A 17,261-nucleotide genomic window follows, 5' to 3' on the forward strand; every position below is an offset into this window, starting at 1 on the left:
AACGCCGGTGGTCATTGTCACAAGTTGAAGCAAGACAGCACAAACTGATCTGGGAATGGTTTGTCTGCTTCAACAGTGTAATGGTAACTGGCATGGAATGAGCTGCCATCCTTGTAGTGCACACTTTACCAAGTACTTGCCTAATAGTCAAGATTTATTTAACCACCATAAACATCCTCTGTGCAACAAGCACATTGAAATTGGCATGCCCTTGCTTATGACTAGATACCATTCCTTTACAAAATGAGTTGTGTGGAAGGTCGTTTACCTGCCTGCTCAGGTACAAGACCTTGTTGAAATAGACCTGGCTGCACCTTATCCAATGTAATACTTTGCAACAAAGAAAATCACAAGAATAGAAAACAGAACAGGAAGGTCAAGAAAGTGGCAGTAAATGTGTACTATTTCCCATACAAATCCTAGCATTACACCATGTGTAGATGTTTTGGTCCATACGAATCCTAGCATTACACCATGTGTAGATGTTTTGGTCCATACGAATCCTAGCATTTACACCATGTGTAGATGTTTTGGTCCATACAAATCCTAGCATTACACCATGTGTAGATGTTTTGGTCCATACGAATCCTAGCATTACACCATGTGTAGATGTTTTGGTCCATACGAATCCTATCATTACACCATGTGTAGATGTTTTGGTCCATACAAATCCTAGCATTACACCATGTGTAGATGTTTTGGTCCATACAAATCCTAGCATTACACCATGTGTAGATGTTTTGGTCCATACAAATCCTAGCATTACACCATGTGTAGATGTTTTGGTCCATACAAATCCTAGCATTACACCATGTGTAGATGTTTTGGTCCATACAAATCCTAGCATTACACCATGTGTAGATGTTTTGGTCCATACAAATCCTAGCATTACACCATGTGTAGGTCCATACAAATCCTAGCATTACACCATGTGTAGATGTTTTGGTCCATACAAATCCTAGCATTACACCATGTGTAGATGTTTTGGTCCATACGAATCCTATCATTACACCATGTGTAGATGTTTTGGTCCATACAAATCCTAGCATTACACCATGTGTAGATGTTTTGGTCCATACAAATCCTAGCATTACACCATGTGTAGATGTTTTGGTCCATACAAATCCTAGCATTACACCATGTGTAGATGTTTTGGTCCATACAAATCCTAGCATTACACCATGTGTAGGTCCATATAAATCCTAGCATTACACCATGTGTAGATGTTTTGGTCCATACAAATCCTAGCATTACACCATGTGTAGATGTTTTGGTCCATACGAATCCTATCATTACACCATGTGTAGATGTTTTGGTCCATACGAATCCTATCATTACACCATGTGTAGATGTTTTGGTCCATACGAATCCTATCATTACACCATGTGTAGATGTTATGGTCCATACAAATCCTAGCATTACACCATGTGTAGATGTTTTGGTCCATATGAATCCAGCTTAATAACCAAACGCCAATGAATGTGAAGCACAATAGTGACCACTTTAAAAATTCAATATTAACATACCCTGCTTTAACATATGCATTTTAATCTACCAAACTCCACCTGAAAACACATCTCCTACATATAGTTCACATACACCCCGGATGTGCAGTATAGGAATGTTAATTTAGAAGTCATAATGCAAATAATTCCAAAGGTAAAGGGCCATTGATGCCCAGAACTGGGTCATGTTCATTAGGCACAAAAGGAAGAAAACAGATTGCAACAGAGAGGGACTAACTGGACTTCCCGCTGCGAGCCCTTATGAATATGACTCGACATGGCATCGAAATAGTTAACACAAACAAAGCAGCTCCTGTAAATAGTGACTGAAAGGACTCTAGGAGTTGAAGTTTGTTCTTTGCGGAGCAGCTCAACAGGTGTGGGGTGATGGGGCAAAAAAGTACAGCGCCAGTAGAATGAGGTAAACCACCACCAAAGCAGTCCCTGGAAAAGAAAGAGGTTCGGAATTCAGTCTAATCCGTGATATCCGGCATAGCAATTCGAACCAAGCACAACAACTTACCCTGAAAGTAGTCAGACTTGCCATCCATGAAAATGTAGTTGACCACAATCACACTAAAGATGCTGGCCCAAAGATGCAAGTCACTGAACAGGAGCACGAATCCCACATCCTGGAAAAGAGATGGAGTCCTGTTTGATGGGATCTTCTCAACTCTGACCACTACAGTCTACGATCAAAACCTGATGCTTTATGTACAGAAACAAGTGAGATACTGACAATTCTATTGATAAAGTGCACATCTGATGCAATGAATCACAATGCAGATAAAGATTTAAAATGACTTACATAAAAAGTGTTGAACAAGATGAGTAAGGGAATCTGAATCATGCAGACTTGCACTGCTATGCAGTTTCCCACCTCCAAGCTGCAGACAAATCAATGTCAGGTTACAGTTCTCAGAAACCCCAGGCCTAGGGGGGCAACAGCACTTGCTCTGGGAATCATGTCAGATTTTCATGGCCAATTCGATAAGGGTGATCTTCAGACAGACAACTCTCTCAACAAATGACGAGTTTGGGTAGGTGGGGCTTGGAAACAAGACAGAGGCGGACAGCCAGTCAGTGGTCGTTGTCAGCTTGTAATGCTACTAGTCACTGGAGAAATGCACTCATCGGGAGTGTAAAATATCTATCACAAGCGCCATCAAGCTAGCTACCAGAAATATTTACGGCAGGGTTCTGGACAGATTTCCCGGTGCTCAACTCCACTCTTTCCTCTGTGCCAAACTGACGTTGGTTTAGGTTTTATTTAACTAGGCAAGTCAGTTAAGAACAAATTCTTATTTATAATGACGGCCCCGGAACAGTGGGTTAACTGCTTTGTTCAGGAGCAGAACGGATTTTTACCTTGTCAGCTCGGGGATTCGATCTAGCAACCTTTCGGTTACTGACTCAATGCTCTAACCACTAGGCTACCTGCTGCCCCTATGTACAGTGTATGCTTGAACATTGACACATTGTGCGAGGCAACCGGTCTGTCTAGAGATACTAGGTTATGCATGACGAGACAAGATCCATCAGGAGAGTGAAAACGCAGTATCAGAGCTTGATAGTGGCTTACCTGAGGCTGATGTTATTCTGCAGGGCAAACTGGATTCCGTTGAAGATCTCGGGAATTTCCGGGACCATCGCCAACACTGTCACGCCGATGAAATACTGCAGAAATGAATGACAGACAGTGACACACTGCACTAACCTTTACATAGTCAGGACATCACACATTTTAAAAGTTGTTTGGCTATCCTTATGCTTATCCTGAACCGCAGGTCACATCATGCTTGTAAAATTCAGTTTTATAAAATGACAGGGGCTTTCAATAATGAGCTTTCCAGAGACATTTTCTACCCAATTAAACAAATCATATATTATATTCCCCTGGGTATGGTCTCCGTTGGTCAATGGGCATGAAAAGGAAGGAAGAGGTTTATAATGGAGTGAAACGTGGACGTACCATCTTTACCTATCCAATAAGAAAAGAAAATGTTTATTTTCTGTTGCACAACATTTTTCTACGCTGTGGCCTAATGAACATGGCTGAGGTGTGGGCGTACCTGGGAGATGGAGGAGTGGTCGAGGATGGGTTTGATGTGCTCCGTGGTGAGGTCGGCACAGGCAGCCATTAGCAGCGTGGCCATGATCAGCACAGACAGAGCCCTCAACCTGGACCAGTGGACAGTACCGTGACCACCTACACACACAAACATTAGAAACCAATACAATGAAGTATCACACATTCCAGTTCCTGTCTACTATATAACCACAACACCACTAAACTTTAGAACTTATGGGGAAAAGCTTGAAATAAAGTGTTTGTGGTTGGTGGGCTCACCGCTGGCGCCCCCCGGTGGGCACTGACCCTGGTGGTGATCGTGCACATCACTGACTTGGATGTCGTAGATGTGGGAGTGGGTCTTCAGGGTGAAGATGAGGCCGATCAGGTAGGCGGAGGGCAGCAACACGGAGATGGTGTATACCAGAGGCCTGGAAAACAAGCCATACAGCAAGTAACTACAGCGTAGCAGACCTACTGACTAGTAACACCAACAAACCATGGGACAGAATGGGTGTTTTATTGGAACTTACTCAATATGTCTGAGATATAAGGGTTCGTTACTTCCACTCTGTTGAGAAACATAATATGGCTTTAGTTTAATACATGCTTAAGCATTTGGGGCTACTCACAAACACCCCTCACATCATCATCATAACACACTTCCACAGTAGTCACGACACTACAGACGTGGCTTCAAATCATACTTGTTTTCAATCAAATACTTGAATGAAGCCTGTCTGGAATACCAGATGGATGGGTTAGGGTTACCCCTTCTGGCCACTGGGTCATTGGTTCCATTGCGCCAGATAAGCTCAATCAAGTGCAGTTCAAGTATTATTTGACCCAGAGACGCGTCACAGCAGCACAGTCAATGTAATAGTTCATAATGATGATGCAGCAGGCGAACAGGAGATGTAGGTACTAACCATGTCATAGTGGCAGTCCATACAGGTAAAGGGCCCGCTGGTGTTGGCTTGAGAGCTGGAGCAGCCCGCACACACCAGGCTACCGTAGGCCTTGGAGAACAGGGTTGGGGCAAATACGCCTGCGGGACAGAACAAAGTGTGTGAACTTGTTCGTAGATGTGTGTGTGTGTGTTCAGACTTCAAATCACATTTTATTGGTCACATACACGTGTTTAGCAGATGTTATTGCGGGTGGAGCAAAATACTTGTGCTTCTAGCTCCGATAGTGCAGTAATATTAGTTTCACAACATATACCCAAAATACACATACATCTAAGTATGGAATGGATTAAGAATATATATATATATATATATGTCAGAGAAGCATTGGACTAAGATACAGTGGCATAGTATAGAATACAGTATATTCATATGAGATGGGTGATGCAATATTTACACACAATTAAAGTGACTAAGATACTGTAGAATAGTATAGAGTACAGTTTACACATATGAGATGAGTAATGCAAGATACGGAGACATTATTAAAGTGCCTAGTGTTTCATTTCCTTAAAGTGGCCAGTGATTCCTAATCTATACCTATAGGCAGCAGCCTCTGATGTGCTGGAGATGGCTGTTGAACAGTCAGTGGTGTAGTATAGAATACAATACAGTATATACATGATGGGTGATGCAATATGTAAACAGAATTTATAAGTGACTAAGATACAGTAGAATATTGTGGAGTGCAGTTTATACATATGAGATGAGTAATGCTAGTTATGGTACATTATTAAAGTGGCTAGTGATCAATTTCTAAAAAAGTGTCCAGTGATTCCTAATCTATGTCTATAGGCATCCGCCTCTGATGTGCTAGTGATGGCTGTTTAGCAGTCCAATGGCCTTGAGATTGAAAAACAGTTTCTGTCTCCCAGTCCCAGCTTTGATGCACCTGTACTGACCTCCCCTTCTGGATGATAGCGGGGTGAACAGACAGTGGCTCGGGTGGTTGATGTCCTTGATGATCGTTTTTGCATCCCTACGGCATTGGGTGCTGTAGGTGTCCAGGAGGGCAGGAAGTTTGCCACCGGTAATGCGTTGGGCAGACCGCACCACGCTCTGGAGAGCTTTGCGGTTGTAGGCGGTGCAGTTGCCGTACCAGGCGGTGATACAGCCCGACAGGATGCTCTTGAATGTGCATTTGTAAAAGTTTGAGAGTGTTTTAGGTGTTACGCCAAATTTCTTTAGCCTCCTGAGGTTGAAGAGGCACTGTTGCGCTGCCTTCACCACACACCGTCTGTGTGGGTGGACCATTTCAGTTGGTCAGTGATGTGTACGCAGAGGAACTTGAAGCTTTCCACCTTCTTCACTGCGGTCCCATCGATGTGGATAGCGGGGTGCTACACAATCTCATTTTTGTTGACATTGAGTGAGAGGTTATTTTCCTGGCACCACACTCCCAGAGCCCTCACCTCCTCCCTGTAGGCTGTCTCATCGTTGTTGGTAATCAAGCCTACCACTGTAGTATCGTCCGCAAACTTGATGATTGAGTTGGAGGCATGCATGGCCACGCAGTCGAGGGTGAACAGGGAGTACAGGAGGAGGCTGAGCACGCACCCTTGTGGGGCCCCGGGGGGCGACCCGTCAAGAAGTCCAGGACCCAGTTGCACAGGGCGGGGCTCAAACCCAGTGCCTCGAGCTTGAAGGGTACTATGGGGTTGAATGCTGAGCTATAGTCAATGAACAGCATTCTTACATAGGAATGCCTCTTGTCCAGATTGGACAGGACAGGGTGCAGGCGATTGCGTCATCTGTGGACCTATTGGGGCAGTAAGCGGGTCTAGGGTGACAGGTAAGGTACATGATCCTTGACTAGTCTCTCAAAGCACTTCATGATGACAGAGGTGAGTGCTATAGGGCGAGTCATTTAGTTCAATTACCTTTGCTTTCTTAGATACAGAGACAATGGTGGCAATCTTGAAGCATGTGGGGACAACAGACTGGGATAGGAAAAGATTGAATACATCTGGAAATGGGACATTATTAACATGCTCTGAGGACGCAGCTAGAGCACATGCTCTGAGGACGCAGCTAGATACCATCTGGGCCGGCAGCCTTTCGAGGGTTAACACGCTTAAATGTCTTACACACGTCAGCCACAGAAAAGGAGAGCCCACAGTCCTTGATAGCAGGCCAAGTCGGTGGTACTGTATTATCCTGTGTTCAGCATATCCGGAAGCAAGACAATGGTGTCCACGGCGTGGCTCATTTTCCTTTTATAATCCGTGATGGTCTATAGACCCTGCCACATATGTCGTGTCGGGGCCATTGAACTGGGACTTAACTTTGTCCCTATACCGACGTTTAGCCTGCTTTATTGCTTTGCGGAGGGAATAACTACACTGTTTGTATTCCTCCATATTCCCAGTCTTCTTGCCCTGGTTAAATGCAGTGGTTCGCACTTTCAGTTTTGAGCGAATGCGCCTCTCTATCCACGGTTTCTGGTTGGGGTAGGTTTTAATAGTCACAGTGGGTACAACATCTCCTATGCACTTCCTGATCAACTCATTCACTGTATCGGTATATGTGTCGATATTCTTTTCTGAAGCTACTCTGAACATATCCCAGTCCTCGTGTTCAAAACAATCTTGAAGTGTGGATTTCGATTGGTCAGACCAGCATTGAATAGTCATTACCACGGGTGCTCCCTGTTTGAGTTTCTGCCTATAGGAGGGGAGGAGCAAGATGGAATCGTGGTCTGATTTGCCGAATGGAGGGCCTTATATGCATTCTGGATGGTATTATAACAATGGTTGAGGGTTTTAGCAGCGCGAGTACAACAATCAATATGTTGATTGAATTTCGGGAGCCTTTTCCTCAAATTTGCTCAAATCCCCAGCTACAATAAATTCAGCCTCAGGATATGTGGTTTCCGGTTTTCATAAAGTCCAGTGAAGTTCTTTGAGGGCCGTCGTGGTATCGGGCTTGAGGGGAGATGTAGACCGCTGTGGCTATTATTGACTAAAACTATTTTGGGAGATAGCATTTCATTGAGAGATATTCTAGGTTGGGTGAACAGAAGGACTTCGAGTTCCTGTACGTTACACCATAAGTCGTTAATCATAAAACATATACCTCCACCCTTCTGCTTCCCGGAGAGTACATCTCGGCGCGATGTACTGAGAACCAAATTGGCTTTACAGAGTCAGACTGTATATCTCGAGGGACTTGCCTGTGTGCACACGTGTTTCTTTGTGTGTGCTTACATATGTGCCTGTGTATCTGTGCATGTGTGTTCATGCTTTTACCTCCTACTGATATGAAGAGCAGGGCTGAGCTGACCCCTGCAGAGCGGCTGTTGAACCTCTGCTCCCTGTGTTTAAAGCCCCCGATGATCATGCTGATACCCTGGGTAGACAGGAGACATGATGTAGTCCAGTCACTAAACCTCCAGTCACAAGTCCCCTGTGCTCAAGGCCAAGTGAAAGTCAGAGTCTCTTATGGCTGAAATCCCAGTCCCCGTGTTCGAGTTCTGGTCCAAGTGCCGGGTCCACATTAAGTCAAAATGACTTTATTTAACCCGTCAGATGCAAGAGGGATTTACTCAAATGGTTTGCTATCCATTTTCATTTCTGTGCTACCAAATGTTTGCATACTGGTAATGTTACCAGGGCCACATTCAGTTGAAAAACATTGCAGATTAAAAAAATACCATGAATAGAGCCAACATTATCCCTTATGTCAGAGGCATGTTTGTTCTACATAACATATTTCTATCTGAACGTTCCAAAACGTTGCATCCTGCTGAACGTGCCCCAGGTGGTTGGCTATAGCTAACTAATGCGGTAACATGACTGAACAAGGTGTAGCCTAAACAAATGGTTAATTCCGGTCTGCAAGTAGCCTAGTTTTAGATCGGTCCGCGATATGATTTATAAATGTAAAATGTGTAGCGACGGTATTATGGGTCATGTCTTTTTAACGGTAAGGGCTAGAATCAAACCATTTTCTCTGAAGAAAATAAGGAGAAGTGGCTAGTATGTTGGCTACATAACCAGGCTATGAAATGCAGTGGGGAAAGTGCGAGGGGTTGAGCGAGTCTACAAATTGAAAAACAATTCTATACTCAAGGGAGAGAAAAACATAGCTAGACTGTTGTTCTACTATTCAATTTAAAGCTGTTACTGTTTTTAAATTTCATGAAGCATCTTGTGTTTTTTAACCAGGCAAGGGGTATCTGGTGACTGGTTAGCTACTGGGAAGAAAGTCGCCTGCGTGATGTGTATAATCAGAGGCGGAGCTGAGCCTGTCTGGCCACACACATTGCTTGCTCCCCCGCAGCTCACCAGCTGGATGTAGGCTGGGCTGTGTGTGGTGCATCCGATCCACTGCAGAATATAACATTTTCCTTAGTTCTAGTTATCTGGGTATATTTAGTCAGTTACAGTCTCATCAATTGCCACTGAAAAGTAGGTGTTTAAGTAATATTGTAGTCACTATTTTTGCTGAGGAAATAAACACTGGTGTTTGTGTGTCAGTCCTCGAGGGTAATGTTTTCGTGTATATCAGTGAGATGCCTGTGTGTGTCTAGGTGCCACTCACTGGGATAAAGAGAATACAGCCCAGCAGGGTTCCAGTGAGAGCAGCCTTGACGATCTCCTCATAGCACTTGGTGCCGGCCTTGTGACCCCTCAACAGGGCAGTGATGTAGAAGGTCATCTCTGTGATGGAGCCAAACGTGGCGTTAACCACTGCTCCCACCGCAAAGTTACTCTGGGCTGAGATACTGCAGAGAGAGACAGCGTGTTACTCTGGGCTGAGATACTGCAGAGAGATGCACCATTTGAACTACAAACACCGAATCTTACCTGGCGATGCCCATGCCAATGTAATAGGACAGTGGGATGATGGAGCTGACGGCAGCGGCGAACTTGGCCTCCGAGCTGACAAACTGGTTCTCTGTGTCCACGTAGCCGACCACCAGGGTTGTGATGACCAGGGGCAGCAGGTCTGGGTGGGCACACTGCTTTAAGGAGCACCAGTGGAAAGTCTACAGCGCTGTGTTGGATATCAACTACATTGCAGAATAAATAACCTTGCATCCTAAAAAAACTACTCATTGTGTGAACCAAATTAATGATTTTATACCTCTTTTTGCTTAAACTGATTCCCTCAAACCTGCTGATTGTCTGCTTTCAACAAACTGGTGATGCACTATAAAGAACCACTAAGCAGAAATGCTGACCCCTGCTGGACAGGGTAAAAGGTGTAACTTGCAGGACATTCCATTTGGTCCTTGGTGGTGTTCCAGGTCATCTTTTTTGTCATCACGCTGCCCAACTCATAATATCTCTATAGCAAATTAATGTGGTTCCTAGGACATGCATAAAGACGACCTGGAACGCCACCACCAGTTCGCTGGCATGAGTCAGGTGATAGATAATAACAACCATAATGGTCTGTTAAAGGATACTGACAGCGAACACATTGATTCCGTCCAAGGTGTATTTGTAGTAGTACCAGTTGAAGGCGTGGTAGCAACAGAGAAGCACTTGGCTATCACACCCTTGCGGCTGCAAAAGAGACAGAAGAACATAGCAAAGCAATCGTCAAATTATACATTTCCAAATCTAGGAAAAGGATTCCTCTAAAAAAAACACTGTGCCATTATTTGAAATCCACCCAGGGCCAAGTTAATGGGTTGGATTAAAGTGGTAACTAGTTCACAGGCTGTGATAATGTCAACACCACATGGAAGGGGAAGATCTTGATGAGCTCGTCCACCTTTTTCAGCCGGTGGATGTGGACGTCCTCAGGGGGCATGAGGAGGATGATGGCCAGGGTGCGGGCATTCATCTTGGCCACAGGGATGGTGAAGACCAGGATCCAGGAGAGGAAGCAGGCCAGGCTGTGGATCAGCCCCAGGAGAGGGTAGCCTAGCAACAACCACACATATGTACTGACACGACACTGCACCCAGCAGGGCACAGCACAGGAGACCAGGCAGGCAAGCAAGCAGGCACAGACACACATGCAAACACAAACAAAAGCACGTGCACACACATAGTGGGGAAAGATGTGAAAAAGTACTGGTTATGAAATGGTCTTGGCAAAAGCTTGAAAACAGAGCAGCCAATCAGGCACTCTGAGTTTAGAGATTGATGTCTTGTTAGTCTGAACAAACTAAACACATTCCATCACAATCCACATCAGGAAAACAACATACGCTTATAAGGATATAACTTTTGACATAAATATTATTTGAGAAAATATTATCCCACACAGGGGTTGAGGCGATAGGCGAGGGGACAAGACTCACCCAGTAACGCGTCCGTTGTGGGGGGACCTCGATGGGGACAGAAGGGGGCATGAGCAAGGGTGTAGACTCCTTCACCTCCTTTGAGTCAGATTCCTCTGGGATGGCCTCGCAGTGAGGGAACTTCACACAGCATCGCCTGACCAGGCTTCTGGGCTAAACATCCAGGTGAAAGGAGGAGGGAGCGTGATGGATGGAGGGAGTGAAGGAGAAAGCGTGATGGATGGGGAGAGCGTGATGGATGGAGGGAGCAAAGGAGAAAGCGTGATGGATGGGGAGAGCGTGATGGATGGAGGGAGCAAAGGAGAAAGCGTGATGGAGAGAGCATGATGGATGGAGGGAGCAAAGGAGAGAGCGTGATGGATGGAGGGAGCGAAGGAGAGAGCGGGATGGATGGAGGGAGCGAAGGAGAGAGCGGGATGGATGGAGGGAGCGAAGGAGAGAGCGGGATGGATGGAGGGAGCGAAGGAGAGAGCGGGATGGATGGAGGGAGCAAAGGAGAGAGCGGGATGGATGGAGGGAGCAAAGGAGAGAGCGGGATGGATGGAGGGAGCAAAGGAGAGAGCGGGATGGATGGAGGGAGCGAAGGAGAGAGCGGGATGGATGGAGGGAGCAAAGGAGAGAGCGGGATGGATGGAGGGAGCAAAGGAGAGAGCGGGATGGATGGAGGGAGCAAAGGAGAGAGCGTGATGGATGGAGGGAGCGAAGGAGAGAGCGGGATGGATGGAGGGAGCAAAGGAGAGAGCGGGATGGATGGAGGGAGCAAAGGAGAGAGCGGGATGGATGGAGGGAGCAAAGGAGAGAGCGGGATGGATGGAGGGAGCGAAGGAGAGAGCGGGATGGATGGAGGGAGCAAAGGAGAAAGCGGGATGGATGGAGGGAGCAAAGGAGAGAGCGGGATGGATGGAGGGAGCGAAGGAGAGAGCGGGATGGATGGAGGGAGCGAAGGAGAGAGCGGGATGGATGGAGGGAGCGAAGGAGAGAGCGTGATGGATGGAGGGAGCGAAGGAGAGAGCGGGATGGATGGAGGGAGCGAAGGAGAGAGCGGGATGGATGGAGGGAGCGAAGGAGAGAGCGGGATGGATACATTATTAAACCTTATTAATAAATTCCAACAAACACTAAGCAATAGTATCAGGAGCATCAGTTTGACTATAACAATATTAAAATGGGGCCCAGAGTGTGAGTATTGAGGTGACAATTGTACACACTTCTAACAAGACCATGAATATAGCTGGGTGTTCAAGTCTTTAGTTATTTATTGGTGAGTTGTTGGACCTAGTTGTTGTAACGGTGTATGAGGAGCAAGGAGAATGATGAACACAGGGATCAAGCTGGTTCCTCGAGGCTAAACGTCACCCTGACCAGGCAATAATCAGTGGAGAACGAGCCAAGACAAGAGCATAGTCAGCCAGTCATAACTGTTACCTTTAGTATGGACTTCCCAAAGGGCCACAGAAAGTAGCATGATAACTTCCAACACAGCTTCCCTGAAATAACATTCCAGACCCCAAAATATTAGAATTGAAAATCAGATTTATGTCATCCCGACATAAATAAATACAGATTTTATTTAAAAGAACATTAAAATGTGTGTATTAGATGAGGGGTTCCTACCATAAGGAACTCCAATGATGGTCAGAAACATTAGGACACAGACCAAGAGGTAGGCTAAAGAGATCCACCATCCAAATAAAATCAAGTATGCTATGTTTCCACAAGTGATCAATGAACCTGAAATCAAAGAGATATAAAGAAAAATGAGTATTCTATTCAACAACATACAGTCTCTACTCTATATCTATAGAACACTGCAATCTTGAGTATTTTTCCCTCAAACATTTAAAAAATGATTCACATCAAGCCATGGTCGTGTTCATTAGGGCACATGGTAGCTAAATGTTTTCAAAAACATTGCCACGGAAAACAAAAAACATTTCTTGTTGGACATGTTCAGATAACTGCCCCCGAAACGGTGAGATACTATCTCCGTTTGGTGACTATTGAACACGACCTGCACCTTTTCTAATGATCGTCATATTAGAGGTTCCGCAGGGGGCAAGTGAATTAGGAGCAGGAGGACAGACACTAACCTTGGGGTCTGACAAAGTTCAGCTCTGAGTACAGCTCCCTCACAATGTCCGACCTGTCCTCGATGGGCCTCTCAGTCACGTGACTCTTCCACTTTCTGAAGCCAAACTTAACATGTGCACACACAAAACCAGACACACACACACACCATCACTTCCAAATTGAAGGGATATTTTGTAAATCATTCAAATGAAAACTGTTTTACATGAAGACTAAAACTGCCAGGCTTTATTTTCTCCATTGTGTCCAACACTCCACCCACCCTGTAGTTGTTGGCCAGTTTGTTTGCCTCTACTTCATTCTCTGCTCGGATGGTGGTCCTCAAGCTCGAGCCATCCTGCCAAACCTCTTCCCCATAGTGACACGGAGTGGTGCCTCCTGAGGGAACAGACACCAAGTTGCCAAACAAATGGATGAAATGGTCCGGCCAAGACGAGGAAACAATAAGACAAGAAAAAAGGATGAGGTCTTCCATGAAGTATCACACACTAACATATGGACATTTAAATAGGATTTGATACAGCAGAATTTCATGAATATTGTTTCTCCCAAGGGTGTAGAGCTTAGCCAGCCCAAAAAACTAAATTACACCAATGCTATCGGTTGTACTGAGCATCATGGGTACTTTAGCAAACAGTCAGTGTTGGTTGTGACTGTATGTGCTGCCAGGACAGGCTGTAGCCTCACCTTTGTGTGCAGACAAACATTTGGGGGTGTATTGATGGGAGACATCTGGGGAGGGCGTCTCGGCCACATGACTGCCAATGTCCACACACAGTCTGTCACACTGGGATGTACGGCGGTAGACCCTGGGGTCATGGTCCCATTGGCTATCTGAGGGAACAAACGAGAGAAACAAACATTGATATGAAACAACCTACCCTTCAATGTCTCCATTATTATAAGTGTTTATTCATCAACATAACTTGTGTAGGGTAACAAATGACATCTGAGAAGATGCAGGTAAACTTGCAGAAAACATTCAGAATAAAATGATACATTTATTAGTAGAGCCATGTATCCCCCAGAGAACTAAACTCAACATTGTTAGACAAACAGAATCCATATGGCATAACTACGGCCAGGAGTTTCTCCTCATCAGGAATAACTCTGGATCCCAGTTGGTCAGGTCATGTGAGACCTGTGTGGACCAATGCACTAAACCCGTCAAGTCAGTGCGTGACTAACGGAAAGCTCCTGACCGTCACATGCAGCGACACCCAATTCTTCAGTGCAGTGATACCGGTGAGACTGATGACATTATCTATGGATTTCAAATGTTAGTGGATTTAACAAGCACTATGATGATGCACACACATGTTGCCTCTTTAATGCCTCTGTGGAGGTTTACCACTTTGACAGGGGAGCAAGATATCTTTACAACTTCATGTCTTTTAAAAAGGACAAGCAGTGTTTTCTAAGTTGAAGTCATAGAATTTGAAATGGTCATACATGGAAAATCCAGAGAGCAACAATTACTTGTAAATCCAACATGCTCTCTCTCCTGACCTGACATTCCCCAAGCTTACACATCTCCAAAGGACTTAAGATGAGCATCACTGTCCCAAGACTCCTAACTGAACAGGGAAGGGATTCTTTTCAACATGTGACATCGTCTTCATGCAACTTCAATTATGAGACGGGCCAGTCAATCAATAGACTCACAGTTCTCATAATCTGAGGGAAAGCAGATTGATATTATTTTCAATTAAATACAAATTTAGTGAAAGCATTCCTCCTCATGTTGACATGTCTTAAAATGAGCTATTCTCATGTTGTTGTAATCTTACCACTACTGTAGCATAAGTCAGGGTTTCTCAAACTCGGTCCTGGGGCTCCCCCTGGGTGCACGTTTTGGTTTTTGCCCTACCACTATACAACTGATTCTAATGATCAAAGCTTGATGAGTTGGTTATTTGAAACAGCTGTGTAGTGTAGGGCAAACACCAAAACGTGCACCCAGGGGGCCCCAGGACCGGCTTTGGGAAACCCTGCCTTAAGTAATAGTGCAGTGTAGCCTACAATCTCTCTGGTAATAAGAGTCCATAAACTATTTTCAGAATCTGGTTTCAATATCTGTGAACAGAAAGACATACTGGGGGTCTGAGCAAATTATCAAGCAGTTTTCAGATGTACGTCACAGGAACGGTGAATAAACAAGTATGTGAGGCCTGGTTATCCTAGATACATTAAGTGTAAAAAATATGTATATTTGGGGGCTCCTCCGCACAAATTAAATATTGTGAAATCTAAGGAAAGCAGCCTACCCATACACAACACAGGTGATTTTAATCAAAGTTAACTATTGAACACTAACTGACAAGGAACAACTATAGGCTTTTCGAAATGTCGAACCTTCTATGAAATGTACAAAACAAATGCCAAAGTGTACCTTGAGAGCTGTGTCTATGTACGACACAACAATTGTTGCAAACGCACGAATATCGCGTGCTAAAGAAACCGCGGAGATTGATAGAAGGAACGTTAACGATTTGTTCTTACCTGAACTTTCAGCCGTGGACCTCCGCCTACGCCTCTCCGTATCAACAATAGGAGCTTTAGTGTTGGACATTATTATTGATTAGAATTCCCATAGAGATAACACCACGCCGGTTTTATCAACTCAATCCCGCTCTTCAGCGTTTCTCTGTGCGCTTCCTAACCATTGATGACATGCATGCATGTATCCAAACAACTCGTGGGAATTGTAGATCATCATATCTTGTCCTTCTCCATCGACTGCATTCTGGGATGTGTAGTGACTCTGTGTCATGTCCTGTGCCCATTCTAAATATAAAACAACTTTGTTTGAAAATCCAATTCATAACTTATGCTGTTTATGATGAAATATGTTCTATTGAATAATATGTATTTTCTGTCATGCTGTGTAGACCTATTTCAGGGATGGCCAACATTGATGCGGGTGGGGGCAGTTGTTTGAAGTTTTTAATATAATATCTGAGTGAGACAGACTAACACAATCAATGGGGCCCCTGTTGGTAATTCGACCATAAACCAAGTTGGGTCAGCTGGACGCTAAACTAATTTAGCAATCTAAAAAATGTTAGCTGACATGGTGGGCTAATTGACTGTCTATCCGTGACTGTACTAACAAGAGAAAAATAGTTGATGCCCAACCAAATTTCGAAATTGCACCTTTTGTATTCTACTATTCTAACTGACCTGAGTGAGTTTTTTAAAATTGTATTTTTGGGGGGAAATTGATTCGAGGACTTTCAAAAGTGGCCAGTTGCTTATCCCTGGCCTATTTACTTTACCAAGGAAAATAACATTTCATACTGAGTGGAGACCTAACAACTATCTGTGAAAGGAAACATTATTCCAACAAGTGTAGGACAACAGAACTATGGACCATCAACACTAGAAATATGTTTTATTCACAAATATCAATAAATCAATCAAAAAACAACAACAGCAGAATTCTAGGTTTCCTTTTATTTACATAATTATACAAAAATACAGCCCCATGATCAAAGGAATCAAACTCTGTGTTGAAGATATGAGTGTGGAGAGAAACAGCAGTAAGCTACATAGACAAGATATGAGTGTGGAGAGAAACAGCAGTAAGCTACATAGACAAGATATGAGTGTGGAGAGAAACAGCAGTAAGCTACATAGACAAGATATGAGTGTGGAGAGAAACAGCAGTAAGCTACATAGACAAGATATGAGTGTGGAGAGAAACAGCAGTAAGCTACATAGACAAGATATGAGTGTGGAGAGAAACAGCAGTAAGCTACATAGACAAGATATGAGTGTGGAGAGAAACAGCAGTAAGCTACATAGACAAGATATGAGTGTGGAGAGAAACAGCAGTAAGCTACATAGACAAGATATGAGTGTGGAGAGAAACAGCAGTAAGCTACATAGACAAGATATGAGTGTGGAGAGAAACAGCAGTAAGCTACATAGACAAGATATGAGTGTGGAGAGAAACAGCAGTAAGCTACATAGACAAGATATGAGTGTGGAGAGAAACAGCAGTAAGCTACATAGACAAGATATGAGTGTGGAGAGAAACAGCAGTAAGCTACATAGACAAGATATGAGTGTGGAGAGAAACAGCAGTAAGCTACATAGACAAGATATGAGTGTGGAGAGAAACAGCAGTAAGCTACATAGACAAGATATGAGTGTGGAGAGAAACAGCAGTAAGCTACATAGACAAGATATGAGTGTGGAGAGAAACAGCAGTAAGCTACATAGACAAGATATGAGTGTGGAGAGAAACAGCAGTAAGCTACATAGACAATAGGGGAATGGATTTAGCCAATATAAAGAACCCACAAAGAGATGGACTGTATTTAGTTCTCTTTGACAGCAAAAGAAAACTATGAGAATGTTCACAA

The 17,261-nt window shown here is 44.2% G+C and overlaps 1 protein-coding gene across 2 annotated transcripts; it reads right to left on the reverse strand.

Moving 5' to 3' along the window:
• Positions 1-136: 136 nt before the first annotated feature.
• Positions 137-15,657, reverse strand: cax1 (cation/H+ exchanger protein 1). Of its 2 annotated transcripts, none has more exons than XM_031815317.1 (20): positions 15,394-15,657; positions 13,579-13,725; positions 13,154-13,269; positions 12,894-12,999; positions 12,418-12,534; positions 12,229-12,290; positions 10,804-10,956; positions 10,269-10,454; positions 9,958-10,057; positions 9,353-9,494; positions 9,087-9,270; positions 7,793-7,892; positions 4,506-4,624; positions 4,110-4,147; positions 3,883-4,007; positions 3,578-3,714; positions 3,088-3,182; positions 2,314-2,392; positions 2,029-2,137; positions 137-1,949 (listed from the first exon to the last, which is right to left on the reverse strand). In XM_031815317.1, exons 1-20 carry the CDS (start codon positions 15,461-15,463, stop codon positions 1,876-1,878), a joined length of 2,259 nt encoding a protein of 752 aa, XP_031671177.1. In that variant the 5' UTR covers positions 15,464-15,657; the 3' UTR covers positions 137-1,875. The 2 variants fall into 2 exon arrangements, with proteins under 2 accessions (XP_031671177.1, XP_031671176.1); XM_031815316.1 differs by having other exon boundaries at positions 3,856-4,007; positions 15,394-15,656.
• Positions 15,658-17,261: the final 1,604 nt, after the last annotated feature.

This window comes from Oncorhynchus kisutch, unplaced genomic scaffold, assembly GCF_002021735.2.
Source record: "Oncorhynchus kisutch isolate 150728-3 unplaced genomic scaffold, Okis_V2 Okis09a-Okis19a_hom, whole genome shotgun sequence".
Classification (NCBI taxonomy): Eukaryota; Metazoa; Chordata; class Actinopteri; order Salmoniformes; family Salmonidae; genus Oncorhynchus; species Oncorhynchus kisutch.